At 38.1% G+C, this 27,790-nt stretch overlaps 3 protein-coding genes across 5 annotated transcripts in view; all 3 read left to right on the top strand.

Moving 5' to 3' along the window:
- Positions 1 to 5,042, top strand: part of LOC115823187 (histamine N-methyltransferase-like) — a 5,479-nt gene extending 437 nt beyond the window's left edge. The window contains exons 3-6 of the mRNA XM_030787215.1: positions 874 to 981; positions 4,021 to 4,151; positions 4,314 to 4,407; positions 4,687 to 5,042. Coding sequence (XP_030643075.1) covers positions 874 to 981; positions 4,021 to 4,151; positions 4,314 to 4,407; positions 4,687 to 5,042 — 689 coding nt within the window. The remainder of the gene's footprint in view (positions 1 to 873; positions 982 to 4,020; positions 4,152 to 4,313; positions 4,408 to 4,686) is intronic.
- Positions 5,043 to 7,624: 2,582 nt separating this feature from the next.
- LOC115822997 (histamine N-methyltransferase-like) lies at positions 7,625 to 13,512 on the top strand. The gene is made up of 7 exons (XM_030786989.1): positions 7,625 to 7,659; positions 8,604 to 8,744; positions 8,920 to 8,972; positions 9,590 to 9,697; positions 10,617 to 10,747; positions 10,949 to 11,042; positions 11,336 to 13,512. Exons 2-7 carry the CDS (start codon positions 8,608 to 8,610, stop codon positions 11,689 to 11,691), a joined length of 879 nt encoding a protein of 292 aa, XP_030642849.1. The 5' UTR covers positions 7,625 to 7,659; positions 8,604 to 8,607; the 3' UTR covers positions 11,692 to 13,512.
- An 852-nt stretch (positions 13,513 to 14,364) lies between these two features.
- Positions 14,365 to 17,494, top strand: LOC115822150 (histamine N-methyltransferase). Of its 3 annotated transcripts, none has more exons than XM_030785839.1 (7): positions 14,365 to 14,451; positions 14,846 to 14,999; positions 15,107 to 15,159; positions 15,287 to 15,394; positions 15,503 to 15,624; positions 16,235 to 16,328; positions 16,575 to 17,494. In XM_030785839.1, exons 2-7 carry the CDS (start codon positions 14,866 to 14,868, stop codon positions 16,922 to 16,924), a joined length of 861 nt encoding a protein of 286 aa, XP_030641699.1. In that variant the 5' UTR covers positions 14,365 to 14,451; positions 14,846 to 14,865; the 3' UTR covers positions 16,925 to 17,494. The 3 variants fall into 3 exon arrangements, with proteins under 3 accessions (XP_030641699.1, XP_030641697.1, XP_030641700.1); XM_030785837.1 differs by lacking the exon at positions 14,365 to 14,451 and adding an exon at positions 14,658 to 14,699; XM_030785840.1 differs by lacking the exon at positions 14,365 to 14,451 and adding an exon at positions 14,658 to 14,699 and having other exon boundaries at positions 16,235 to 16,332; positions 16,579 to 17,494.
- The last annotated feature ends 10,296 nt before the right edge of the window (positions 17,495 to 27,790 follow it).

Here is a 27,790-nt window from a genome sequence, read left to right as displayed (position 1 = left end):
GTTACATTTTGATGTCAGTGAGACCTGCATTTGCTTTCCATTCTGAAGAGAGAATTCTTATCAGTCTTAACAACTTTTATCCATATTATGGTGCTGACATTCTCAGTGAGCCCTTGATTATTATTATGTGTTCTGAGACATGTTGATTTAAGCCGATTCACTATGCTCTTTTATAAGTCACTCTGGAGAAAATGACAAAATGACAAAATGTTAACCTACTCTTCTTTCATTCCAAATTACCTAGAATGTACTTACAGTTATCAGTTTGTCTCATTTTGACAGTAATGTAAAAAAAAAAGAAAAAGAATAGAGGAATGGAAGAAATGTCAGTTCTAGTCACAAGTGTAGTTTGTTTATGTTGCTTTGTCACAGTGTCCTTAATACATTTGATGGGCTTTGCTACTTTGGTGTGAACTGATTGATTAAATGCTCTGATTTTATTGGCAGTATCACCAGCACATTTCCCAAAGTTGGTTTTTATTATGAATTTCTTTCTTTCCGAATTGCCAGTAATATTCCAAGAGTTAGCCTTTGGTTTCATTTTGACAGTAACATAGACAAAAGAGTAGAAGCCTGGATGAAATTTCAATTCTAGTTACAAACTAAACTTGATTATTTTGCTTTTTAACAGTGTTCTAAATACATTTGATGGGCTTTGCTTATTTGGTGTGAATTGTTCTCTAAATGTTCAGATTTTACTATCAGTATCACTAGTACATGTTTTGAATTTTTTACATGTATTTCAGTTTTAAAACTATCTCTACAGCTCCCATTTTCTTCAAATTTAAGGGTTTTTAACATTACAATGCTGTAATAAGCCTGGTGTGTGTGTGTTTTTGTGTCATGTTATTCTTGAACTACCATCATGTGTAGGTGAGATGGACCTTGAAATGCTTGCTCAACTGCATATGAAGCACCCTGGAATCAGAGTGGACAATGAGGTGGTGGAACCCAGCAGTGAGATGCTCCATAAATACAAAGGTACAGAATGCGACTAAGATCAGTTTGTACTTCATTGTTCCTCTCTGGGTTAAAATGAGATCAAGGACATCTTGTTTGCTTCTACTCTCTGCTAAATAACAACCTGTTTGGAAAGTTAGACTATGGGGGTGAATTTGTTTTTATAACTGCATGAAATGAAAAACTGAAAGCACTATATGGTAAAGTAAAAGGAAGGTCAGACAGCCTCCCCATAGTTTGTTTTAAATTAGTCTCACTCACTCACTCACTCACTCACTCATTATCTAAGCCGCTTATCCTGATTAGGGTCGCAGGGGGTGCTGGAGCCTATCCCAGCCTTCACTGGGCAAAAGACGGGGAACCACCCTGGACAGGTTGCCAGTTCATCAAAGTGTCCCTGAGGACTCCAATTTCATTAGGGGCCAATCAGTGAAGCTGCTGGAACCCTCTTGTAATTGTTAGAATTTTCCAGTATTTTTACGGTTTCTGCCATGGGAGTCTATGGCACCCCCTTGAACTGTATGGTAAAAAGTTGTGAAATTTGGGACGTTGATTGAGGACAATCCAAGGTATCCAGACACCAAATTTTGGGTCAATCCATACATCCCTGCAGCGCCACCAACAGACCAAATTTCAGAGTACATTTTTGCTTATAACGTTTGAACCGTTTGTAATAGAGTTGTGATCTTTTGTTTCCCTGAATCCTTGCATCATGAGTCGAATGAACCCACTGACTTTAAGTTCCACCCTATTGGATTTTCCATCATTTTTAATTTTTTGAAAAACCTACTTTTGCAAACTAGTCCTAGAACATTGATCCTATCACTACCAAATTCTGTACATAGCATCTACAGAGGGTTGTGACCAAAATTTGTGTAAAGAATTTTGCTAGGGCAAATGATATGGACACTGTCATCCAATGAATTTCGATGGTAAAGACACCAAATAGGAATTGAGCCATATCCCAGCAATACTCGGTTGGATTGATGCCAAACTTGGTACACTTTGTTATGATCCAGGACACTGGGTGCCCACCAGGTGACATGAAATTTGGCCACATAGGGGCGCAATACCAGAAAAACACAAAAAAATTGCATTAAAATACCCATTACTCCAGGACAAAATCAGATATTTCAACGAAACTTCTTGTGCATCATCACAGCAAAAAAAAGCTGACTGAGAGATTGTGAACCCTAGGTGTCAGCCAATTTTGTTTGTCAGCCATCTTATTAGCAATTTTCAGTGTTTTTCGATGGCAGCCCATAGAAGCCCTTGGTGGACCCTGGTGAAATTTGGTAGCCACACAGAGGACAGTCCATGGTATTGAGGCAAAAAATTTGGGGTCATTGCATCATTGTCTCTAGTGCCACCAACAGGCCAAAAAAAAAACAGAGTACATTTTTGCTGATAACTTTTGAACCGCTTTCCTTAGAGTAGTGATCTTTTTCCACTAAATCCACGGGTCATGATGAGTTTAATGGACCCATTTTATAAAAATCTGCCACATTGGATTCTCCATGATTTTGATTTTTTCAAAATGATCTAGAGAGGGGTCTGACCAAAATTTATCAAATTAATTTTTGCTAGTACAAAAGATATGCCTGCTGTTGTCCAATGAAATTCAATGACGAAGGCTCCAAAACAGGAAGTGAGTTATATTTCAGCAATGCTTGGTTGGATTGATGCCAAACTTGGTTCACTTCATTGCCAGGGGAAATACTGGGTACCCACCAAGTTTCATGAAATTTGGCCTTATTAGGTTGCTATAACATAAAAACACAGCAAAAAGTATTCATACCCATTACTTTAGGATGAAAACAAATATTTCAATGAAACTTCTTGTGCATCATCACAGTAAAGGACCCTAGCTGGGAAATTATGAACCCTCTGCATCAGGCATTTTGTGTTTCAGCCATCTCGGTATTATCATTATTTTAATGGCTTTCTGCGGCAGGCCATAGAAGTCCTACATGGATTTTTGTGTAATCTCCAAAGGTGTAAGTGTAAGAGTCGGTGTAAATGTGTCTCTTCACGCTATGATGGACTGGTATCTTGTTCAGGGGTTGTTCTGATTAGTTGTCAACCTGGTGGCCCTGAGGTGCTTTGCCCTTTCGTTGCTGCTTGAAGCTTTATTCATTATTATTATCATTATTATTATTATTATTATTATTATAATTATTATGCGTGATATGTGTGATGAGCTGTGTTATACTGAACAACACAGGACACAAAAATATATTTTTTAGGGGTTTTTATTCTGATTGCTCGGTCTACTCATTGAGTTCAGCGGTCAATAGGAAAATAGACTCCAGATAGAATTATTTTCTCAACAGAACACAAGTGGTTTGATTTCACTTTCCAAATCTTCCAAAAGAAAATACAGTTGAACCCAAATAAAATACGGTACTGGACTTATTTGCAACCACGTGCTAAAGATGGCCCTGCAAGTGGCACACTCTTTTCTCGATTAATTAAACGGCAACAACCCAGTGCATGCGCTAGCGTACCAAACCAGAATTCCTTGAACAATGTAATCTTCACCTGTCAAGATTTCTTTGGTTTCACCCAAAGGACATGCAAAGCCAGTTTCAGAACGCAAGTTGCAATTGTTTTTATCCATGATATGGCGCATAGAAAGCACATCATAATTAGGGCCTCTCACTTAAAGGGGCAGTGCCTACGTATATACAAGCATGTCTTTTATCACTTGGCTGCATTTGCAAACAAAGTAGGAAGATAAACCAGGTTGATAAACCCTACAGGTACAAAGTTTTCAAAACAATCAATTTTTGGAGTCTGTCTCATGAAACAAAATGTTAATGGTGAAGTGTTGTTTTTAGAAATGTCAGATTCTAATGGTCATACTAGTGTTCAGTGACTGGATGTACTTAACACTGTTGTTGATTGTGCAGTGTGAAAGTGTGGCACAGAAACACTCCCTAAACATCTTCTCTAATGGAAAAGTTATGAGCATGCTTTTTCAAAGAATAGAGAGTTATTACTTTAACACATTGCTCTTATTGTACATACAGTGCAATTGACTACCTCTCTCTTTTTTAGCATTAGTGTCAGAGACTTCAAATCTCAACTATGTAAACTTCACATGGCATAAAATGACAGCATCTGAATTTGAGGAACACTGGAAAGAAAAAAACATCATGGAAAAAATGGACTTCATCCACATGATTGAGGTCACAATTTATGTTTGAAATATACTTTAAAGTGTTTGTTTCAGTGGATTTTTACAGGTCTTTTTATTGTTATTTTGATCAGTCATTTAATGGTATAAGTTTGGTTTGTTAACAATTTTATGTTGTAGTCAGTTGAATGGTCCATATTCTGTTCAATTTCAGATGTTGTACTATGTCAAAGATCCTGAAGCTACTGTATCATTCTACCGGAGCTTACTGAACAAAAATGGGAAGCTTGTCATCATCCTAGTGTCGGGTGAGGCCCATGGTTTGAATCCATTATTGCAAAACCATTAATGTGCTGGTAAAGCCATGTTAGTGAGTGCCACCACCTGCAGGCCTGGCATTTGACATATTCTCTCAAATCAGAGAGCATGCATGTTTCAAAGGGAAAAAAGTCAATTAATAGAAACAGACAAAGGAAGAACTGCCAATGGAGTCTGAAAGGGAAAAGAACCATAGAGGAAGTCTGGACAGATGTGCATATGTTGATTCTGTTAGTTTTGGACCTTCAAAGATTGTTTTATCTTTGCAGAGGAAAGTGGGTGGGCCAGGCTTGGAAGAGCATACAGAAGCAAGCTCTGCAAAGCAGAAATCAGTCAGTGTGTTACCACAGGAGATATCAAGAGCTTTCTGGATGCTAAAGGAATCCCCTACAAATACTATGAACTCAACTCACAAATGGACATCACAGAATGCTTCACTGAGGGGTGTGAAGAGGGAGAACTGCTTCTTGATTTTCTCACTGAAGTCATTCACTTCAGTAAAACTGCTCCTCCTGACCTGAAAGCTGGTGTGTTGGATCTACTACGACATCCAGATTGCAGTAAAGAAGTGGACGGAAGAATCAGTTTTAACAGCAATCTTGGAGTATTGGTTCTTGACCCATAGTCAAGATACTGTAACTGCGTTGATGAAATATGAGACAATATGAGATCATATTTTTCTTCACTTTCATATGATTATCCTTGATATTCTTCATTCTTGATTATTCGTTTTTCAAAATGTGAAAACAATCAACGTAGTAAGTTCAAACAGCAAGCTGGAGGTAAATGGCATCTGAACTTCTGCTCAGTATGGTAGTTATTATTTTCCCAGTAGGGAGGTTTACCATTCAGGAATAAACATGCCACTGGCTGAAAACAGTTATTGACACATGGAGTCCTTTTGTCCATACTACAAGCATAAATGGAAATTTATTTCACTTTGGCTTGTTATGTATGTTTTGATGAAGGAACTTTTTTGCTGTTTTTGTTTGTTTGTTCGTTTGTTTGTTGTTGTTGTTGTTGTTGTTGTTGTTGTTGTTGTTGTTGTTTTAGTATTAACCAGTCAGGGCTGTCCCCTGTAGTAGATATGTTGTCACCACAGTTCAATGTAATCATTTTCAGAAATCACCATCATATGCAGAGAAATTCTGTGTATATTGTTGAGCTAGTAGAGGTCAGTGTGAAGGAACATTCAGTGTGTTTTGTGGCATTCAGATGGAATGTTTCAGTCATACACATTCAAAGTTAACTGACATATACATATACACAGACCTTCATATGAGCCTACATATGTGTCAGCAAAACAGACCATCCAGAAAACTGAGGTGATAAAGCCATATCAAAGAATGTTGGCATAGAAAGTAATCATTTTGCAGACTTGGCTTGCTGTGTTTGCTCATGACCAGTAGTAACCCGCTGTGCTTACCTAATGCAAAATGCTGTATAGATGGACTCCACAAGACACTGCAGACTCCCTCATATCTTCCCAGCTCTACAATGGTTTATCATGGGCCATTAGTTTGTGCTTCGGGATAGTACCTCTGCTCTTCAGTCATGATTCTTGCCAACAGAGACAACAAAAGCCCTTATCTAATTGGCTGATTGGTAATTGTCATGGGACTCTAAAAAATTATAAAGTCCTCTTTTATAAACTTGCATGTTAAGTGGGTTGACTTCCAATGAAAAAAAATCTTAACAAAAGATGTCAACTGATGAAATATGAGCAACAAAGACTAAAGGAACGCTATAAAATAATCATAAATATTGGTGACTATCTTTTCAGTGAGAATAAACAAGATCTCTGCGGTACTTTCACACTGAATCCATGACATGCAAGAGGCATACAAGATTCATTGCCCTCTCTCTTTCAGCTCCCCTGTTTGTTTGTCTTTCTTTTTTTAATTTATCTGCCCAGTGTAGGTGTGGTCCTGCCCCTACATGCAAACAAAAGAAAGTAAGAATAGGTGTGAAAGGATAAGTCAGGCATAAGAAGCCAGGCATATTATAAGAATGTTAAGTCAGCACAGAGCAGTGCCTGTTCCAGGCTGATGGAGCCGGGTGGTAAATAGTGTGTCAAGGCCTAGATCTGACAGGCTTGAAGGTCTCCAGCTTGCTTTACTTCACTTCGCTTTAGATTTACATTGTTCATGTGAAAGAGCTTGGGACACCACAGATGTACAGGGAATAAATAAAATGATGGAAATAACAAACAATAAAGGATTTTTTTTGAGGAAAATAAAATGTTGTATAATTTCATTGCAAATCAGCAGTTTCTGCCCCATCAGATGTCTTAAAATCAATAGCTTGATATATGGCTTTCTATAGTAACTTTAACGTTTTCCAAAAGCTAAAATGATTTGGCTTACAAAGAAATCTTTTACTATTTTACCACACTGAATGAGTTGGCTAAAATTCCGAGAGAAAGACAAAAGAAACACTAACACTGCCTGCTCTGAACTGTTGAGCATGAAATTTTAGGTGGCTATACACAAACTCCAGTGCAAATGTTCTTTCCTCAAGATGTTTCAATATTTTATAGCACCTTTGTACACACTCCTTCTTTATAACACCTTTATGTTGATACACATTTATGCACAGGTGGATTGTGTGGAGGCCAGGCCTCCAGAACATAATCAATAAAAGCAACACTAAAGCTGTATGTCAGTGACTGATCTGTCTGTATGGGTCAGGGTGAATTTGGAAGGTACGGAGAACACACAGAGCTCAACTCAAAAAGCTGAGAGATTTCTGCAAGGGCAAAAGAATCTCGTTCAAAAACTATACATTTTCAACCGAAATGGACAAGGCGAAAAAAGATACCGTTCAAGTCTCCAAAAGAAATCTTAGACTTCAGTAAGACAGCTCCCCCCTATTGTAGGACAGCCATGGTGTTCTGGTTGTTCACCCACATGTATGTTGGAGGTTTGAACACTGTTAAAGTCCTGTATCAAAATATATATATAAGGATATGAGCTTTGTATTTCCATTACGCTTGTTTACACTTAATAACTGGTTATTATTATGGATTTTCCTGTGATCTGTTTGTAATATCATAATATAATTTAATGTGCTCCCATATCTACACATACACTTTCCAAAGGGCTCTCATGATTTGGGCAACACTGCGTCTTTAAGATGATGGGAGGGGTCCGGATCTTGAAAGAACCTGCTCTCACTGAAACGCTCTCCTTCCGACATTAACTTGTAATTGCGTTTGTAGTCACCAAGGAATACAAACACAAGTAAGTTCCTGCTGATTTTTCTTCTGTTCTTTCTCTGAATCAGGCATTGTGTTACGACTGAAAAGCCCACACAGAGTGCTCTGTATCGTGAGATTTTTAAGAGTTTTATGACTGATTTCACATTTTACCTGATCGCCCTGAGTCACAAAAATACTGTTATCAAAGCACAAGTGGAGGAACTTTGAGCTTTAATCAGTGAGACTTACAGTAATAATGTCATGTGTTCGTTGTAAATTGTGCAAGGTGTTAGTATCTTTTTGTTTATTTTGCATTGTTTCCATTTTCATAATTTTTATGTCCTTACTTATTTGCATTCATTCAACTAATCATCGATGTGAATGTTAAACGACTCTTTTTTCTTAGATGTTAAACATGTGATGTGAGGGTCCAAACTACTGGTTTCTGCGTTTATTCATTCCAATACACCATTATCTATCTGTTTGAATTTACAATTAAAAGCATAAGCTAGTTTGTCACTTCAGGTCATCATAAACTGACGGTTCTTCTTATCTGTCACGTGGTGAAATAAAAGCGCAAAATGTTACTTCACTGGGTTTTTGAACTAACATTAAATAAGGAGATATACGCGTTTTACTCGGAAGCAATCCGTACCTATCACTAGGCCTATCACCTGCAATTTTATCAAGCAATTTCTTGAGGAGCAGTTAACGCTAAAACGAAGTGTTCAAAGCAAAAAGCTCTAATGGTCCCACAGAAGCAATGAGGTGAATCTGCTCTCTCATTTAATTGCCTGTATGTATGCTTACTCTACTACCTTAGATAGGTCGTCCCTCCTCACAGGAGGCATTCATGAATTCAGGTCCCGGACCCAAGCTGTTTTGTGACAACATATTGCTTTGTCACAATGTGCTGAGAAAGAAAAGACGGTCGGCTACAGGAATAAAACTGAACAGATTTTAATCAGTTTTAATGTTTCACGTAAGGAACATGGCGGCACCTTTCAAGAGTCTGGTAGATGATTATTCGCGATATCTAAAAGCATTCCAGCTCTTCCTGGAGCGCTCATCTGAACACCAGTGCATGCAGGACTTCATCCGTGGGATTCTCCCAGATATACTGGCCAGGTGACTGTCATTCCCACTCTCTGTGCAACAGTCACATCATTTGTCTTCTGATATGATTGATTTACGAAGAAAACTGAATTTTCTGACATCGATAACAGAATTAATGGGTTCAACCACCCACTCAGCCACATCTCCCCTTTCTCTCACATCTCACTTTCTCTCTTTCTTTCTTCAGCATTGGAGATGGAAAAGGCACTCTCAATGTGATGGGAATAGGAAGTGGAGCAGGTATGGTATTCCACATTATGTCAAATATGGTACAATTTAGATATTTTGACTGTTTTTCATTGCAACATTGAGACTGTAAGGGAAAACCTTAAACAGTAAGAGAGAATTTTTATCAACATTATCAGCTTTAATCCCTATTATAGTATTGACATTGAGTGAAACCATGTCCTAAGTTCATTTTTATCATGAATTTCCCCCTTCCAAATTGCCAGTAATATTTCAAGAGTTAGCCTTTGGTTTCATTTTGACAGTAATATAGACAAAAGAGTAGAAGCCTGGATGAAATGTCAGTTCTAGTCACAAACAAAATTTGATTATTTCGCTTTTTTTTATTTACAGCGTTCTAAATACATTTGATGGGCTTTGCTTCTTTGCTGTGGATTGCTCTGTAAATGTTCTGATTTTATCATCAGTATCACCAGTACATTTTCTGATTTTGTTTTTAGGTGTATTTTGGCTTTAAAACTTGTTACAAACTATCTCTACAGCTCCCCTCTTCTTCCAATTTAAGGGCTTTTGACATTAAAATGCTGTAATAAGCCTGGTGTGTGTGTGTGTGTGTTTTTGTGTCATGTTGTTTTTGTGTCATGTTATTCTTGGACTACCATCATGTGTAGGTGAGATGGACCTTGAAATGCTTGCTCAACTGCATATGAAGCACCCTGGAATCAGAGTGGACAATGAGGTGGTGGAACCCAGCAGTGAGATGCTCCATAAATACAAAGGTACAGAATGCGACTAAGATCAGTTTGTGCTTCATTGTTCCTCTCTGGGTTAAAATGAGATCAAGGACATCTTGTTTGCTTCTGCTCTCTCCTGACAACCTGTTTGGAGAGTTGAACCATGTGGTTGGGTTTATTTATTCATTTATTTATTGTTATCCAGAGTATTAACTCTGATCATGACACCATTTTATACACGTCGGGCGGCTTCACCCACAGAAACTACTGTAACTTCACCAAACGAAAAACTGAAAGAACTATGTAGAAATGTAACAGGAAGATCAGATAGCCTACCCATGTAAACACATTCAGCTTGTTTTAAATTAGAAAGAAGGAAAATATGCTTAAAAGAAAGTGAATGAAAGGGTTGAGTTTAAGTTCTGTATTATATCAGCATTTGTATGATCCGCATGTCACTTTGCATTAATTGTCCCTGGTGACTCGCCTTATTACTTATAGCTAGAATTTTAAATTCAAAAGACAGGTACATTTTAGGGTAAATTTAATTCAAATCCCAAGAACCTTTGTACACATTGACAAGAAATAGATATTATGTATGGAAGTAGGTTTTACACTAGTGAGATAATGCACTCTTCTCATGCTAAAAATATTAAAAAGGATGATATAGACATACAGGTACAAAATCAGCTATTGTTTAGGAGTCAGTCTAATGAGTCAAAGTCCATTTCCCTACTAAGTGTCAGTGCATCAGATTCTAATTATCATAGTAGTGTTCAGTGACTGGATGTACTTAACACTGTTGTTGATTGTGCAGTGTGAAAGTATGGCAAAGTAACACTCCCTAAACATCTTCTCTAATCGATAAGAAATGAGCATGCTTTTTTGAAGAATACAGTTATCACTCCAACACCATTGCTCTTACTGTACATACAGTGCAACTGACTCCATGCTTCTTTTTTAGTGTTAGTGTCAAAGACTTCGGATCTCGACTATATAAACTTCACATGGCATAAGATGACAGCATCTGAATTTGAGGAACACTGGAAAGAAGAAAACATCATGAAGAGAATGGACTTCATCCACATGGTTCAGGTTCTGTTTTTTAATTATACCATTATACTATACAATATTTGTTTCAGTGGAAATTTACAGGTCTTGTTTATATATATATATATGATATGAGTGATTTAATGGTTTTTAATGGTATTTCTGTTCTAGTCAGTTGAATTCTGGGCTTAATGGTATTTCTGTTCTAGTCAGTTGAATTCATATTCATATTCTGTTCAATTTCAGATGTTGTACTATGTCAAAGATCCTGAAGCTACTGTATCATTCTACCGGAGCTTACTGAACAAGAATGGGAAGCTTGTCATCATCCTAGTGTCAGGTGAGGCTCATGGTTTGAATCCATTATTGCAAAACCATTAATGTGCTGGTAAAGCCGCATTAGTGAGTGCCACCTCCTGTAGGCCTGGCATTTGACATATTCTCACATATTCTCTCAAATCAGAGAGCATGCATGTTTCAAAGGGGAAAAAAAGTCAATTAATCAATGAGAAACAGACAAAGGAAGAATTGTCATAGTTCAAGAGAAAGAAGGAGGAAAGAAGGAACTTGGATGGGGGTGCAGATGTTGTCTCTGTTAGTTTTGGACCTCCAAAGATTGTTTTCTCTTTGCAGGGGAAAGTGGGTGGGGTAGGCTGTGGAGAACATACAGAAACCAGCTCTGCAACACAGAGATCAGTCAGTGTGTTACCACAGGAGATATCAAGAGCTTTCTGGAAGCTAAAGGAATCCCCTACAAAAACTATGAACTCCCCTCACAAATGGACATCACAGAATGCTTTACAGAAGGGAATGAACAGGGAGAACTACTTCTTGATTTTCTCACTGAAGTCATTCACTTCAGTAAAACTGCTCCTCCTGACCTGAAAGCTGGTGTGTTGGATCTGCTACGACATCCAGATTGCAGTAAAGAAGTGGACGGAAAGATCATTTTCAACAACAATCTTGGTGTTTTGGTTGTTGATCCATAGTCAAGAGACTGTAGTTGTCTTAACAAAACATCTGACTAACTTTCTGTACTGCTGCACCTGATTGTGCACTTTTTGGATGCTAATGTCATGTGAGCTTCTACAGAGTACAGTTTTTCGTATTTTCCCAATAGGGTGGTTTATCGTTCCATAACAGAAATGCCGCTGAAAACAATTACCTTCAGATTTTTGGATTCATATGGTCACCATGAGCAGAAATGGGAATTTATCCCACTTTAGCCTGTTTTTCATGTTTTGATTTAGGAACGTTTGTGAGGGGGTTTTGTAACTTAATCTTCAGTGTCAAAGAGAAGTAGAGCTGTGCAGTGTAACATCCTTCAATGTCATGACACGAGACAGTATTTTGTTTTATTTTTCTGTCATTGATTTTCTATTTCTTTCTTTGATTTTTCAGCCAGTCAAAGATATCCCCTGTAGTTGACTTGTTGTCACTACAGTTGAATGTAATCATTTTAGACAAATTCTGTATGTATTTTGGAATGAGTAGAGATTGTTGTGATGGAACATTAAGTTCAGAATTTTGTAGCATTCTGATGGAATGTTTCACTCATACATGTTCAGAGTGACATACTCATATACACAGACCTTCATTTGAGTCTACATATGTGTCAACTAGGGGTGTCCGCGACTAAGAATTTCCATAGTCGAATCAGATTCGTGAAGTCTTGCCTATAGTTGACTAATTGTCGAATCATGGCTTTTCTTTTTTTTTGCTTATTGATCTGTATTCTCATTTGGCTTCCTTTTTTCCACACCTGAAAAAAGGGCTGAAACACCCAGTCAAACAATTTGTCTTCTTGACTTGGCATATGAATTTATTTTATAATAGGACGTGTTCCATCCTTTTTCATGCTCATTATTTGAAACTTCTGCATTATGGTGACCTTATAACAACAATAAATATGCCCATTTAGAATATAGAAGGCCCATAGGTTACAGTAAAAAAGAAGCCCAAGTCGGTAGGTACAAAACTTTTTTCTCCCGCACACAGAAAGCAAAATAAACAAAATATAGGATTAAATAATAAATGGGCTAACACATGCCTTGGATTTTTAATTTTTTAGGTAAAGTTTAATCCCTACGAGCTATAACTTACAGGCAATATGGAATAAACACTATTCGTTAAATGATTCCTTAACATTAACATAAAACGAGCATTTTAATGCCATGAACTGCAGAACAATGTCAACGCAAAGTAGAATAAAATGTACAACAACATTCTGGATTAAACAGAATGGGATAAACCTAATAAATAACAAATGAATAACTGCAGAGAGCTGAATATGCAAGCTTGCCGCCATGTCCAGGAGTTGGTTGCATGACTTCCATATTGTTGTTGTTGCCCTGGCTCACCCTTGCTAATGTTTCATAACCACATTTTGCGACGATTCGACTATGAGATTGGCAGTCCAATCGGGCTCATTAGATCGAATCGTCAAATAGTCAACTATTCGGGGGCACCCCTAGTGTCAACAAAACACTCTGCACAGACCAAACTGAAAACTGCGGTAATTAAGCCATATCAAAAAATGTTGTCATAGGATGTGTTCATTTGGCAGACTTGGCTTGCTGTGTTTGCTCATGTAAAGCCCTTGAACTTCCCTGATGCAAAGTGTTGTATAGATGGACTCCATTGGCTGCTCTCTGATATAAGTGGCTTTTTAACAGATTTACTTTTTGAGTCTACTTTTGGACCATAGACTGGTTATGTTTAAGCTAGATATGGTCATACTTCCTCCATTAATTCCTCTACCCAGTAATGTACTTTTTCTACATTGTAAATAAATTCTTTGTTTACAGGCAGTTTTGCAACCACAACTGTTTTATTTCACTTCTTATGTTACTTAATTTACACTTGGAATTCTGATGACGTTTTCATTCACACAGAGTTTATCTATTTAATTGGGTACTGCTCCCTTTTCTGGTTTCGAACTGTTTGATAGACATCCCCTCTGTGTTTTGGCTGATGCACTAAATACAGCACTGTTTGGATTTCACAAACTGGATTCCCAGTAATCTTCTGATTTAAAGTAACTTTTTCTAACTTTACCTAAAGTCTTTTTTTTCCCTCTGTTAATCGTGGATGGATTTATGATTATTAGTTGTTCATTTATGTCTATTCAGGTCAAGGTTATTAGATACAGAAATGAATATGATCTAAAGCATTTCAATGGTTAACCAGACATGGTGCCATAAAACAAGCATAGCACATTTTTATCAGGCAATGGGTAATGAGAAAATGCTTATAAAGAAAATGTCAGATTCCCTCTTTAAGAAGCTTCAACCTAATGCTTTCCAATTTGTTATGTACTTTTCTGTAGTTTTTGTTTACATGTTTGTTTGCAATATAGCTTTTCCGAGCTATGTCTTTTTCAGAGATGTAAGGATTTGATAATCAACAGATATAAGGTCTATGTGTTGTTAAAGAAGGGGAATCACTTAGCTGACTGATAGCCTACTGAAACACTCTGTGCACAAGAGGAAGGTTGCCTAAACAACTGTTTACTTTGGCAAGTTGTTCGGGTCTTTTTTCAGACATCGTGTAACCTTCCTCTGGCTTTTTTTGGCATGACTTCATGATTTTATATTAGTTTTTTGGGTATTGTAGGATGTAGGAGGCAACTGTCTAGTGCTAATGTTATGTAAGGATCAGTGAAAAGACACAAACAGCAGTGGAAGTTGCATTGATAAAGTTAGGTTCCATCTGATTTGTGTCTTTCGAACACAACCCTCCAAGTTATGGTAAAAATAAATTTTATTCCTTTACTTTTATTTATGCATTTTCTTAGGAGACTGTTGTTCGGTAAGTAATTATATCTCTATGTCCCCTGATAGAGGATGAGTTGTGGTTTTATTTCGGGGCTTTATAAACTGTGATCTGGGTGTTCTGTGTTACGTAATCAGGGACGTATAGGGTTATGCAACAGGAGCACACAAATATAGAGCACAGTGTTAGTTCTTTTCCAGACCGCACCAAATCTAGGGCTGAGGTATATGTTCCACTTTAATCATATTTGTAATCATTATATGGAATAATTTGAGTTTTACATTGCAATATAATGATAACTTTATATGTGTCTATGTATATAGCAGTATACTGTAAACAGGTATGCCGCCACATCAATACTATTTTTAGTTTCCAGACTGTGACTCAGAATGGACAAGTCATCAGAAGAAGCTGGCTACAATGCGAATTATGTGCAAGCATTTGAATTTTACCTGCAGCAATCAGAGGAGCACAAGGCTATTTGTGCATTCATGGATAAAGTACTTCCTGATGAATTTACAAGGTATTGTAAGCTTATTACTACATGTCTGCTTCATGTTTAATTCAGTTCAGCTGTATTTATGAATATTTCTGCATGCATGTGACAATGTAAATTTTTCCGTGCTACAGAATAGGAGAGGGAAAATCCAGCTTCAATGTTTTGGGTGTTGGCAGTGGTGGGGGTAAGCATAATACCAAGCCAACTCTTACACAGTGTCTCCATCTGCTGGTCAGATCTCTGAACTCCTCAAATCTACAGTAGGTTGCAGATACAATTGTTTTAATGTCTGGAGATGATTTTGACATCAGGTGAGATGGATGCCCATATGTTGCATATACTACAGTCCAGATTGCCAGCGACCCCTGTCAGCGTCGATGTAGTGGAGCCCAGCAAGAAACTAATCGACAACTTCAAAGGTAAAGATGACAGTTAAAATGACACGCTGTGTCATTCTTATTACTGCATCGTTACACATAGAATATACAGTAATTAATCTAAGAGCCTTTCTTCTAATTCATTTGTAGCTTTGGTGGCCAGAACTCCAAGTCTGCAAAAGATTCCCTTTACTTGGAATGCCATTGCATGCGGAGAATATGAAAAACAGGTCAAAGGCAACAAGCGATTTGACTTCATACACATGATTCAGGTAGTGGGGAATCCATTATCTTACACCTCAAATACTAAGCACTTTTTACTGGAACCCTTCACTCTCCTCTTGAAAGAAACACATTAATAATGCTTAGAACCAAAGACTTTTGTTTAATTTGTGACATAAATACTTCTTTGTACAGACTACATTAGACATCCTGATAGAGGGATGAGAAAGTGTACCTGAAATCTAATTCTACATTATTACAGAATATATTCTTCAACAGAGAATTAGGTAAGGTTTTGTGGTTTTGTTGTGCAATGCTTTTCATTAAACTAAGGCCAAGTTCCTTTGATTAGAACTTACTGATGAATGTTTCTTTTACATCTTAAATCACTGTGAGTTTTTCATATAATGCAAAATGGATGTATGCAGCATGACTCTTTGTTAGACATAATTTGTATTTCATACTTCATAAAAGATTATATGGATGTAAGCGCAAAAGTATTATGTGGAAGATGGAAAATGTTGTAGACAGTTGTGTTTCGCAATATAAACAAGCAATTGTGTTTAGTGAGCTGGTACTATAATGACATGATGTGTAAAATGATTCCAGACGGGACGCTGTAAAGGTAGGAAGACTGATGTTTACTTTGATTTTCTGCAGATGCTCTACTATGTCGATGATTATGTTGCCACCATCAAGTTTTTCCAAGGTCTCTTGAGGGAGAATGGGAGGCTTTTGATTATCCATGAGGGAGGTGGGTAAAATTATCACTCTAAAATAAATAGAAAGGACAGGTAAACAATAGGGCAATACACACTCACTCACATACACACACATACAAGTACATGCATGCAGGCATGGACATACATATGTGGTGTTGTGCATGTAGTTATTGCAATTGTTTTCACTTTATGACACTGTTGTGCAATTATATGTTGCAGATGGAGTGAGTCTTTGCCAAAGTCTTATTGTCCTGTCTATTTCATTCTTTTTTCTTTAGCCAGCAGTGGCTGGGCAACACTGTGGAAGACTTACAAGAAAGAGCTTTGTACCAGATCTATCTCTAACTACATCTCAGCCAGCGATATTAAAGACCAGCTGAAAGCTCTGGGTTTAAAGTTCGAGGAGCACCTGGCTCCAAACACTTTAGACATGACTGATTGTTTCACTGAGGGCAGCAAAAAAGGGCAGCTGTTATTGGACTTTATGACTGATCAGAATTTCCACACTACCATGACTCCTGAAACAAGGGCAGGAGTGCTGGACCTGCTCCGAAACAAATGCAGCACAGTTAAGAATGGTCGCATACTGTTTGACTGCGGCCTGAGCTGTCTAGTGGTTCATACATAATCAATGTTCAGGTCATCACACACAGACACATACCACCACTACACCAAGTGCAATGTAAGGGTTTGTGTGTGTGTGTGTGTGTGTGTGTGAGTGTGTGTGTGTTAAATACCTGTGAAAGATGATGACTCTAGGACTCTCATCTCTGTGACATAGTAAAATGCATTAAAACAGCAATGCCATGGTAGATTTTACATTGTATTCTCTTACATTTGGTTGACTTCGGGTGGTGTGTGTCTCTGTGATGATTAAAATGTCTACACGGTTCACTTCAAAGGAATTATAAACAACTCATTGGAAAATGTATGTTTTTCTAACAAAATATGCAAACTTTTCTAAAAGAACTCAATCCCTTCTGACCAGAGACTAACAAATAACTGCTTTTTTTTAAATTATTATTCAGATTTGTGCTTAGTTAAGTTTAGTGCACAACTGCATTGAAGGAATTTTACACACATGGAAGGATAGAATAGAATGATCTTTATTGTCATTAAACTCAAGTACGATGAAATTTCCCATGGTTTCTCCCGATGTAGTTGAAATAAAACAAATCAATAAAAGCAGTACCAGAAACCCCTCCTCACCTGTTTATTTGGAGTGATCTGCAGCCTCCTTTGTACATTATGCAGTTTGTTCCACTCAGTGGTTACTGCCTGTTTCCAAATCAGGCCGATAGGCAAGTTCCCAACGTGTCTGTACCACCTATTCTTGCATTCTTTTAATCCTTGAATTGCTTTATTTGAAAGCTTGTTTCATCTCTCCGTAGGGAAAATATGTGAGGCAAAGCAAAATTAACTGGAAATCGTTCACAGTTTGTCCTTCATTTAAGAGTGGGCTTTTGTTCATTTCTGCTGTCTTTGTGGGGGTTTTTCGGAGATTTTGTTTTTGAAATATTTTAATCTTATCCCTGACAAAAATGTTAGGAAAGTATTTTATGCTTCAAGCAAGCTGTATTAGGAATAAACTGATGTACTGAACGCTTTAAATATTCTTTGTTACAGATTTGAAATTAACATTTGTACAAACAACGTATTTTAAAGAAGTTCATCAGACCAAAACGTTTGTTGTTACAGACAATGTGATCCAACTGTATTTTCCATGTATGCCTTTTTATATTTGTCATGTCCCCCCCTCCCCCCTTTGCTGTTTTGGACCACTTTGTTTCCTTCAGTTTCATCATTTAATTGTGTTTAGATGCAGCTTTGTGATCTCTTTATATTGCTGATGAAAGTCCAAATTTTAGCCAGAGCTGGGTCAGACTGATGAAACTGGCTGCAAGGACATCATTACGTTTGACTGAAGACTCTGTTCACTCTGTTAACTCCATGCAAGTCCAAATGATTTTTACTCGTGTCTGCACTCAAATTAAACAGCCCCTGGTAGTAAACTGTTCGGTCTTTACAATCATACTTTCTTTCCTGTCAACCCATAATAAACACGAAACTGTAAATGATGTTCCATAATGCATTCGGATAACATGTTTTACTCTGATGGGACTGTTATTACCTGTTGCAAAGGCATCTCGTGCCAGTTGTGGTCAGTGCACATCATATATATCTCACTGGTCCCGCTTAAAACTCCGGTTCTACATGGTGTCGCACCCGCGTTTTGAGGAAGCACTTTGGCGTCACTTCAAGTTTCTACTGAAATGACCAGCAGGTGGCACTGTAGTCCTTCAAAAAGTTTCATTTTCTGGTAATAGGCCGAAGTGTGCAGTGAGCGCGTAACAGCAATTATCTGATCAATTGAAAACAAATGTATAATTTCAGTGTATCGGTTGTGATTTACACTGTGTATTTCGTGACATTTGGCAAGTCATAAATACCGTTTCCCACGCCTCCGCCGGACAACAGAAATAAATGAGGAAATTACATGTGCAAATAAGGCAGTCATATTCAATATGCGTTTAAGTACCCCTATAGCACGACCTGTCAAAATAACTAACAATGCCGATACGTAATAAAAAATTCTCGAGACAACAGCCAGACGGTAATTGCCATCAGCCGCGTTTGGTGATTATCTTCAGTTTAAAAAATGAATTCGTAATTAAGCAAGCATTGTCTTCATTAAGGGGCTTTACCCCCTGAAAAAGTTTGATAATCGTGCTGCCACTGCTAGGAGAGCGTTTTCTTGTCTTTCAGTTTCACTGATTTCGCGTTTCAGATGAGTTTGCCTTTGATGAGTGCCGCTTTTCAATGCGTGAGTTAATCTAAAGATGGAACAGTTGACGGGTTTTGAGAAAAAGCTGGTTGCGTTTTCTAGTACGCTCATAAAACAAGTCTGCGGAGTCGAAGTAAGGGGTGGAATCCTATTTCAGTTTTAGATTTAGAAAATGGGATATGGATATTTCCAGTGATACACAGCAAAGCGTCAGGGCCATTTAAGTTGTAATACACGAGCAACATAACTATAAGGTGATTCCCATTGTCCTCCAAACTATAAGGTGATTCCCATTGTCCTCCAAACCTTGGTAACGTCAGTATGCATGCATACAAGTGCTTGACCTTTATTACTTCAAAACATATTGCTGAAAATGTTGCTTTGTTCATGATGCCACACAAGTCCAGTTCAGGGCTTCGAGCATTTCCAAAATTTGTAAAGTTTGATTGTTTTTTATGAGAAAACTAAATTGTTGCATGGACTTTTCTTGCACTTGCTGATGTTTATGTTTCTGTTAGATGTTCGTGCGCACACACACACACACACACAAGCTCACGTGCGCGCGCACTGAGACTGAAAACACACTCATACCCATTAAACCTCTCTCTCTCTCTCTCTCTCTTTCTCTTTCTCTCTGTCTGTCTGTCTCCATGTTCACTATCAATCAGAGCTCATTTTAACAACTCTCGTGTAAGAGCATAGACCTCTTAGAGTCTTGAGCCAGAGATGAACTGCTCCTTTTAATGTATCAAACTGGGTTTAATAGACGGAGGCTGAAGCATGACCTTGAAATATGGCCCTGGTACAAATCCTGTGAATGGCCAGTCACCACTGCATATTTCATACAGGGAAATTAGGGCTGTTTAGCAGCTGCTGTTCTATAGTGCCCATCCAGAACCGGCTGAATGGAGCATGGTTTTGATGAATGATTTCTGTCTTTTTTTAATTATTATTTCTGTCTATTGGAGAGGGTTGATTAAATCACTGTGTGATGGGTTTGGAGACCGAGCATGGTCCTGAGATTGTCTTGTGAACTAACATTCAACTAAATGCATGAACATGCTCTTCAAAAATGCCAAAGGCTTGTGAAAGACTAAAAATCAATTCAAGCAACTGTTCGACAGAATTACAGTTTCAGAAAAGAATGCACTGAGTGTCTAGGGCGACAATCAAGATTACCTTCGTCTACCTCATTAATGCAGGAAAATCCAAGAAACATTTATTTTAGAATCTGTGTATATTAATGGGACAGATTACGATCCTCTGCAGTGATGTACGATTTGTTAATGTTTTTTTTTTCTAAAAATAAAAAAAAAGTCTTTATAGAAATCTGATTAATAGATCCATTTCATCTCTTGATTCATGATATGAAATTCAAACATTCATAAATCCTAAACCTTACACTGCTCATGTTTGTTTAAGGGTGTAATAAATCAAAAAAATTTGCACAGAAAGTTTTTGAGTGATTTTATACATTTGGAGAAATGAATGATGATGCAGTGGTGAGGATAATTAACACAGACCATAAAACCAAACTCTTTAGACAGGACCTGCATGTGTTCATTTAATTAAGACTTCCTGTCAGATGTTCACTCAGTCAATACCAAGTGCTGGAGGCATCCTTAACTATGCTCCATTACTCCTGTATCCTTAAAAAGCATTGTTGTCCATATCTGATTTTTTTCTCTTTGTGTTAAAATGTGAATAACTATATCATAGAAACTGCAGTTTTACTGATGTCTTTACCTCAGTTTTTAATCTTATGCATGCTGTCAGACTGCTTCCAGAGACATCATTTGTTCATCAGTGCTACACGCTATTCAAAACCGGAGGAGGATTTATTAGAAATCTCGTTTTCGTTCCTCCGCAGATGTAATGGATATTGGTTACATTGAATTAATCAAATTGTGTTTTAACTGTGGTTATATTAAAAGCCATTCCCAGTTCATATCCATTCTGTGAATCTTAAATCTGTTCGGTCTCGTGGGATGAAACTCAATTGTGCATACAAAATGAAGTTTCAAACTTAATGCACTATTTAAAGGCTGGGGTCTCTGGAGTAGCCCTTTGCCTTAATAACATCTAATAAAAATCCCTTGCTTCCATTTTTTTTTTTCATTTAGCCTCCGTGGCGTTTCAACCAAAGCCTGGTCTAATGAAGTGTTCATTTCAACTGTCAAATGACCTTCTTTTAAATCTATAAAGCCTGTTTACAACCCACCAGAGAACCAAAAGTCAACAAACACAGCAGCCTTAGAGTGGAAGTACATGCAGCAGGCTGAGAATTGCCATATTTTTTTTTTCCAATATAGGAAACTCTTAAAACCTTTAGTACAGCTTAATGATATTATAAATTGGTTTTTTTTTTAATTACAGCACGAATTATGAAGGGATTACACAAAGAAAATTGTGAGCATATGCTCTTTTAAAAATCCAGTTTAGCATCCAAATGATATGTTAATTATTTGGAATTATTATTAAAAAACATATATACACATATAAACATATATAATCTTCTCTGTTGTGTGATTCTGTTGTTTAGCAGATAAGTGTTAGTTCTTTTTGCACCACTGCAAAGCGGCTGAAGCTCCTCTTACTGAATGATTAACAATCAAGTCTTCTCCATTATTTAACTCCTTTATTACTGTGTTGTGTTTTTCTTGTACACATATATTAATCCAATGCCCTTCTTTTCACCCTTCGTCTCACCCCATTGCCAGTAACATTTTGGTTCTCACATAGGTCGATTTTTGAACCTATCGATCACTGTGAATATTGATGTGTGTTTGATGAAAGCTGTTAAACCGACCAGGCCTGATTTATCAGTCCAATTGATTTTGTTTTAAATGATGCATGTAAATCCAGTGTAGCACAAAGCTTTTGTGTGTTGCACCTCAGTTTGTCCCGAGAAAGACATTATTCATCACAAAAAGAGCGTACCCCAATAAAAGCAGAGTAATGAGGCTTCCGTGGGCACAGTCAGCTCAACATTGCTTCATAAAGGATGACACAATTATATTTTACTAGCTCTCAAAAAATGCTGACAAGCCCCGGTTCAGTAAAGCACACTTTCTGCACTGTGAGGCAGACTGACTCTAAGTCTAGCAATCATAGCTCATAAGCTGTAACCCTCCAGTGCTGTCTGGAAGCCTCTGGTTATACACCAGAAATGTCCGTCACAGTCTTTTCCTCTGGACAATATCAGTGTAATATGATTATTACCCTGCCATGCTAAATGCTTGAGACTGTCGGATGTGAGAGGCAATTATTCTAGAAAGTCACTAATGTAATTAAGCTTATCATTGACCTGAAATACAGCATGCTCTGAGACACTGCATATCGCTTGGACAGTCACAATGCAGTGGGGTTGAGTCCAAGCTGGTGCTGTTTTCCTGGGGAAAAAAAGCTGTATTTGTCCCCTCTCTCTCTTTCTTTCTTTCTCTCTCTCTCTCTTTCTCTCATTCTCTCTCTCATCTGTTTAACACAGCGTCATGCACACAGAAAGCTCAGCTGTCTGCTTTCATCATGGCGTCTATAACAGACATCACAGCTTCACAACTTGTGTTTTCTTTGTTTTCTTCTGCCTCAACACTTCCCTTATTTGCAAGTACTAAAAGCATATACTGTAGCTGGATAATATGGTGATAGTTGCCGTCAGCTGTTGTGCGTGTGTGTGTTTCATCTTCTTCCTATGCTTCTTTTTCCTTTCTGTGTTTTTCTTTTTGGCATGTTAAATAAGTCAAAGCATCATATGTCTTTGGGCTGTGCTATCAGGAAAAAAATCATTACTAATCAAAACAAACACAAGGTGAGAGAGAGAGAGAGATCATATGTGGGGGACCAAATCACTAAATCATTTTGTAATTATGTTAATATTAATGAGTCGCTAGTGAACATAATGGTTAGGAAGCTCATACTTCGCATACATAAAACATGGTCCCATTGGAGCATAGGCCATATCAGAACAACCGGCGTTACAGTGGTAAATGATGTATTTATGTATATTCTGTAATGGCAACAACGCCATGACACGGAAATGCTGAAGCTGAAATTATAAATGTGTTTTAAGGAGGCATAATCATTCTGAGCAGGAAATCAAAAGGGAGCAACAATGAAGGTGATTGAACCACATGCAATCTAATGAAATGCGTGCTGCGCATTGCGATGCCTTGAGCTCGGAACGTAATCGCAGTAGTGGCGAACTTGTTTATTTATTAAGGGAAGAACTATCTGCCTCACTCGCTATCAGTGAGTCTTGACAGCTGCACAGTGCAGGTGATGCATGAACCAATATGTGGACTCGAGAGGGCTCAACGTCGCACATCAATATGAAAATCAGTTTCCCTCTGAAATAGCCGCCGGCGGAACATCCAGCGCCAAAAAGTGACTAATCTAGGGGTCATAAAGCTGCACTAGACGCCTGAGGTATTTTCCAAAGACAGGATTCAAAAATGTCATCATTTTCTATTCCAGAAGCTGGGAACTTCATTCCTGGACTACAGGACTTCTTTTAATAGTGTGTGAAATAGCGCATTGATATAGCTACGCGTGTGCAAATAAAAGAGACAGAAAGGTGACCTTAGTCTTAAGTGTACTTAGAAAATGTGGCAATTGGTGTTTCAGGACGGAGTCGAGAGCAGCAACCGCTGAGAGGACGGAGGAGCTGCAACTGCGAGTCAAAAATGCCTGCAAAATCGACTTCATACGGCTGTATTATTGTATCTGTTAGAGAAAACAGATTTCATAATCGCACAGGTTAAGAGGTTGAGGACCAACTCTTTGGTTAAAAGAAAATAAACACTGATGTCATCGTCGTTTAAAATGAATAGAACTGACCTCGTAGAATTAAATGTACAATTTGGTACAGTCACAAGGACAATCATTTCCAACAATAAATACCTGCTATTGTAGTCTATTTTTTTGAGTGAGCAATTTATTGAGTAGGTGTCCATGTTTTTCCTCCCCTAAAATAGTTTGGTGATAACGCTTCAGGCTTAATTGCAGATTTGGCTTTTCAAAGGCTATAAAATACTAGGAAAATGAATTTGCCCATGAGAAAACTGAACCAGTGGATTTCCAAATCTGGAGATGGGTTTCTGTGGTTTGTGGTAAGAATGTGTGCTGTAATTATAACTCATTGACTTGCTTTTGAGTCCTAGTTGACCTAGTTGAGATTCCATGTCATAACTGTGTGCTCTGAACCTCAGGTCCGTTTTAAATTTGCAGGTCGGGTGTGGGGGTTGGGGGGGAGGGGTCTGAAATAAGCTCATGCTATTGCTCAAATACATGGAGGATACAGTGCCCAAAGCCATTTAGAAAGCAATAGCCCATTCCAAGATGTGGCATCGAGCTGGCATCCGCACAGCTCTCAAATTCCTTCTCCCCAGCCAGATGGTCACAGAATTACACATTTTTAATCTAAACTATGAACCTCTTTCGGCCTGAAGAAATACCCATTTTGGATTTATTCGCCAGCGCTGCACATACAGTTACCCCAAGGGTCAAAGAGTGTTGGTAAATATGATATCTAAAGTCAGACATTTAATGTGCCTGACACTAGTTTGAGTTTTGCTAGTTTTGCCCTTGAACGTATGTTGTCGGTGCGTGTTTTACCCTCGCTGCGGTATACTCATCCTTGTGTGTCATAAGGAATGCAGTGTTCTAAGAAAATGAATTTAATATCTCTTAATGAATATGTGGGGGGGGGGGGGGAGACACCATGAAATGTTGCTCTTGTATGACTAATATTTCACTCAGGCACATAGAGTGTGTACGTTCGTGTTATGTAGAGACTGTACATTCTAACCTCTTATCAAACTGAAGCTCCGTGATGCTAGTGATTTACCTGCAGGAGAACAATGGTGTGGAGTGAGAGTCAGCATGCCTGAGATAGTCCAGATAATAACTTGCAGACCAAGGCCTAATCAATCTTTTTGATAACATACGACCAGTAACCATTCATTCTCTTAGAGAGTGCACACATTTCATATTAAATCAATACTTTACTTTGCACAGTCCATTTTGTGTCATTGCTGTATGGTAGAGAATGTTAAAAGCAGTGGGGTGTAAGGAGGTGAGCTCAACCATGCCACACTATAACTGTCGGACTGAGGAGAGGACTTCTCTCTGAGAAAAGAGAAGGCCTGTTCAAAACGGAAGTGTTAAAAGCAACACTGGTTTGAGACACAGCATCTACGCTCCCTGCTTGGTCTCGGGAACAAAAACAAAAACAGTTGTTGCTTTGAGGACAACCGGACAGAGCAAGAAGTTCCTCTCTGTTCTTAAACATTGAAGCAGGACGTCAAGTGGTGCTCTTAAGGTTAATTAGAAAAATTATCTCATCAGCACGGAACAAATGGAGTAGTGGAGTCCCCCCTGCTGGCAGACATGCTAATCTATGGCAGGTCCGTTCTGCCTCCACCTGTGATCCATCTCCGTCAGTCGGCTGACAGTCCCTGTGGACCGCTGAGAGGTTCCACTCGGCCAAGCCACTGTGACTGGGCTACTAATGAAAACAGAGGAGAGAAGCCCTGTCCAGACTCCTGTAACCAAACCCACAAACAGCTCCTCTCCTCAGATCTAAACTCGCCGGATACCGGCTCAAATGGAGCAGAACAGCTCTCTGTTTCTCTCGCTCTCTCTCTCTCTCTCTCTCTCTGTCTCTCTCGCTCTCTTTCCCGCCGACTCTTCCTCCCCATTAGGAAAGGATTTAGAAACCTATCGTCTCTTGAATTCTCTGATGTTTGAAATCCTTGTGATGCTCTGCTGGGCTGAAGTATATGGTTTACATTCCAGTATGGGTATAGGACTAGAGATATGGAAATCCTATTATAAAAGTAGATTCAGTGGGGATGGGTCAGGAATAATTTTGTCTATCAATGGTCGTAGCTTTATAGAAAAGCAGATGAGGTGTGCATTTTCTTAATCACACTGCTCTTCCTCCTCCTCCTCCTACTGCTAGTAGTAGTGCTGATCATCATCATCATCATCATCATTGTTGTTGTTCTTGTTGACAATACTATTATCATTATAATTAGTAGTAGTAGTAGTAGTTGTTGTTGTCGCATCATCATCATCATCATCATCATAAATGCCATCATCATTTTTATCCTAAGCACTTTTTCATTAATGAGTGTGTATGCAATCCTACTACAATAGTAATTTTGAATGAAGGTAGGAAAGCTTTATGAACGTCTTTAGTTTATAATGTCCCAGTATCCATTCAGTGATATTCTGGTCGAATTTGTTTTCTATCCAGCAACAGCCACTCTTAACAAAGGATGCATAAGAGATAAGGTCAGTGTTCTTCTAATGGAAACCATTGGCTCATCAGTGGTGATTAAGTTACAGCTTAATTTGTTATCCAAGTTGACATTCACAGAAAATGATTAGTAAATGTGCTCCTTCAAATGTTGTCTTCGTTATTCACTCAGCTGTCACGTCACTCAACAGTCAGTCAGAAGTGATCACAGGAAGTTAGGCAGAATGTAAGGTCAAACATGTCAGCTGTTGTAGCTCATCCTTTTGCACACAGATAGACACACACACACACACACACACACACACACTCACAAAACCACTCCATCATACATACAATTTCCATGCTCCTCATCCTCATCCTCATATAGATTAATCAACAATATTAACATGAGTAAAGTAGAAATAACACATTGTGAGATACTAACAATACACAATAAATATCTTGGATTTTTTTAATATAAATAAATCATACCTCAGCTTCTGCTTTAAATACTGCTCTTTAAAATTTATAATTAATGGTTGTGCCTTCACAATTGCACTCATATCTCTATGGCAACAGAGCCATTTAAATGATTGAAAATGTGTCCATAGATATCTGTCACTCATTTGTTACTTTAATGTGTGTCTGAGGGTTAACATGCTTTTGATGAGAAAGTAATGAGCTATCAACATCACCAGTTGTCAATAATGATTACATCACACAAAACAATCAAATCTGAGATGAATGTCATTGAGTGATTGATTTGTTCAGTCCTTAGAGCAATTGCATGACGTTTCAGCCTCAGTGTAGCTGGTTCTTCATTTTCAGTGTTGTAGGTCACACTTATCACCTTCAAACACAAATTCAAGCAAAAGTTTAACATTTTATTTCGACTCACCTCCCTATCCTTACTGTAGACACTTTCCATACTCAGATCACTCTGTGATATTCTCAGTCCTCTGAACGGAGATTAAATGAATAAAATTGGTATATTAACTCATTTCTTCGCAAAGCAAGATCAGTGAAATTAAAGTTAATCTGAAGTGGGGGAGTCTTCAGTGCATGTGTCCATGGGATGAGGTGATATCCCCTTTCAGACAGAATTATGAGCACTCAAACTATGACAGTAATAAATATCAGACATTGCACTTTTATCAGTTACGCTATGACCCTCAAAATCATGACCTCATCATTAATATAGGGAGGGCAGATAATAGATCAAAATATAGCTCACTGGAGCATCACTGGGCTAATGTTGGCCTTGGATCGTATATCAGTCTGGCTTCTCGATGCTCTTAAGGAAACACCGCTGGATAGGCCTGACAGAGAGTTATCTTTTAGTCCTTGTAGCCAAACCACCTTAAACCAAGGCTCTGGTATTAACTTAAGCATAAATCATTTTCATTTATCGGTCATTATAATATCGCCTTCTAGTTACATGTATTTCATGGTTGTGGTGATACATACGG

Source organism: Chanos chanos, chromosome 10, assembly GCF_902362185.1.
Source record: "Chanos chanos chromosome 10, fChaCha1.1, whole genome shotgun sequence".
Lineage (NCBI taxonomy): Eukaryota > Metazoa > Chordata > Actinopteri > Gonorynchiformes > Chanidae > Chanos > Chanos chanos.
Note: the sequence above shows the minus strand (reverse complement) of the source record. Positions and strands in the feature narration are given on the sequence as shown.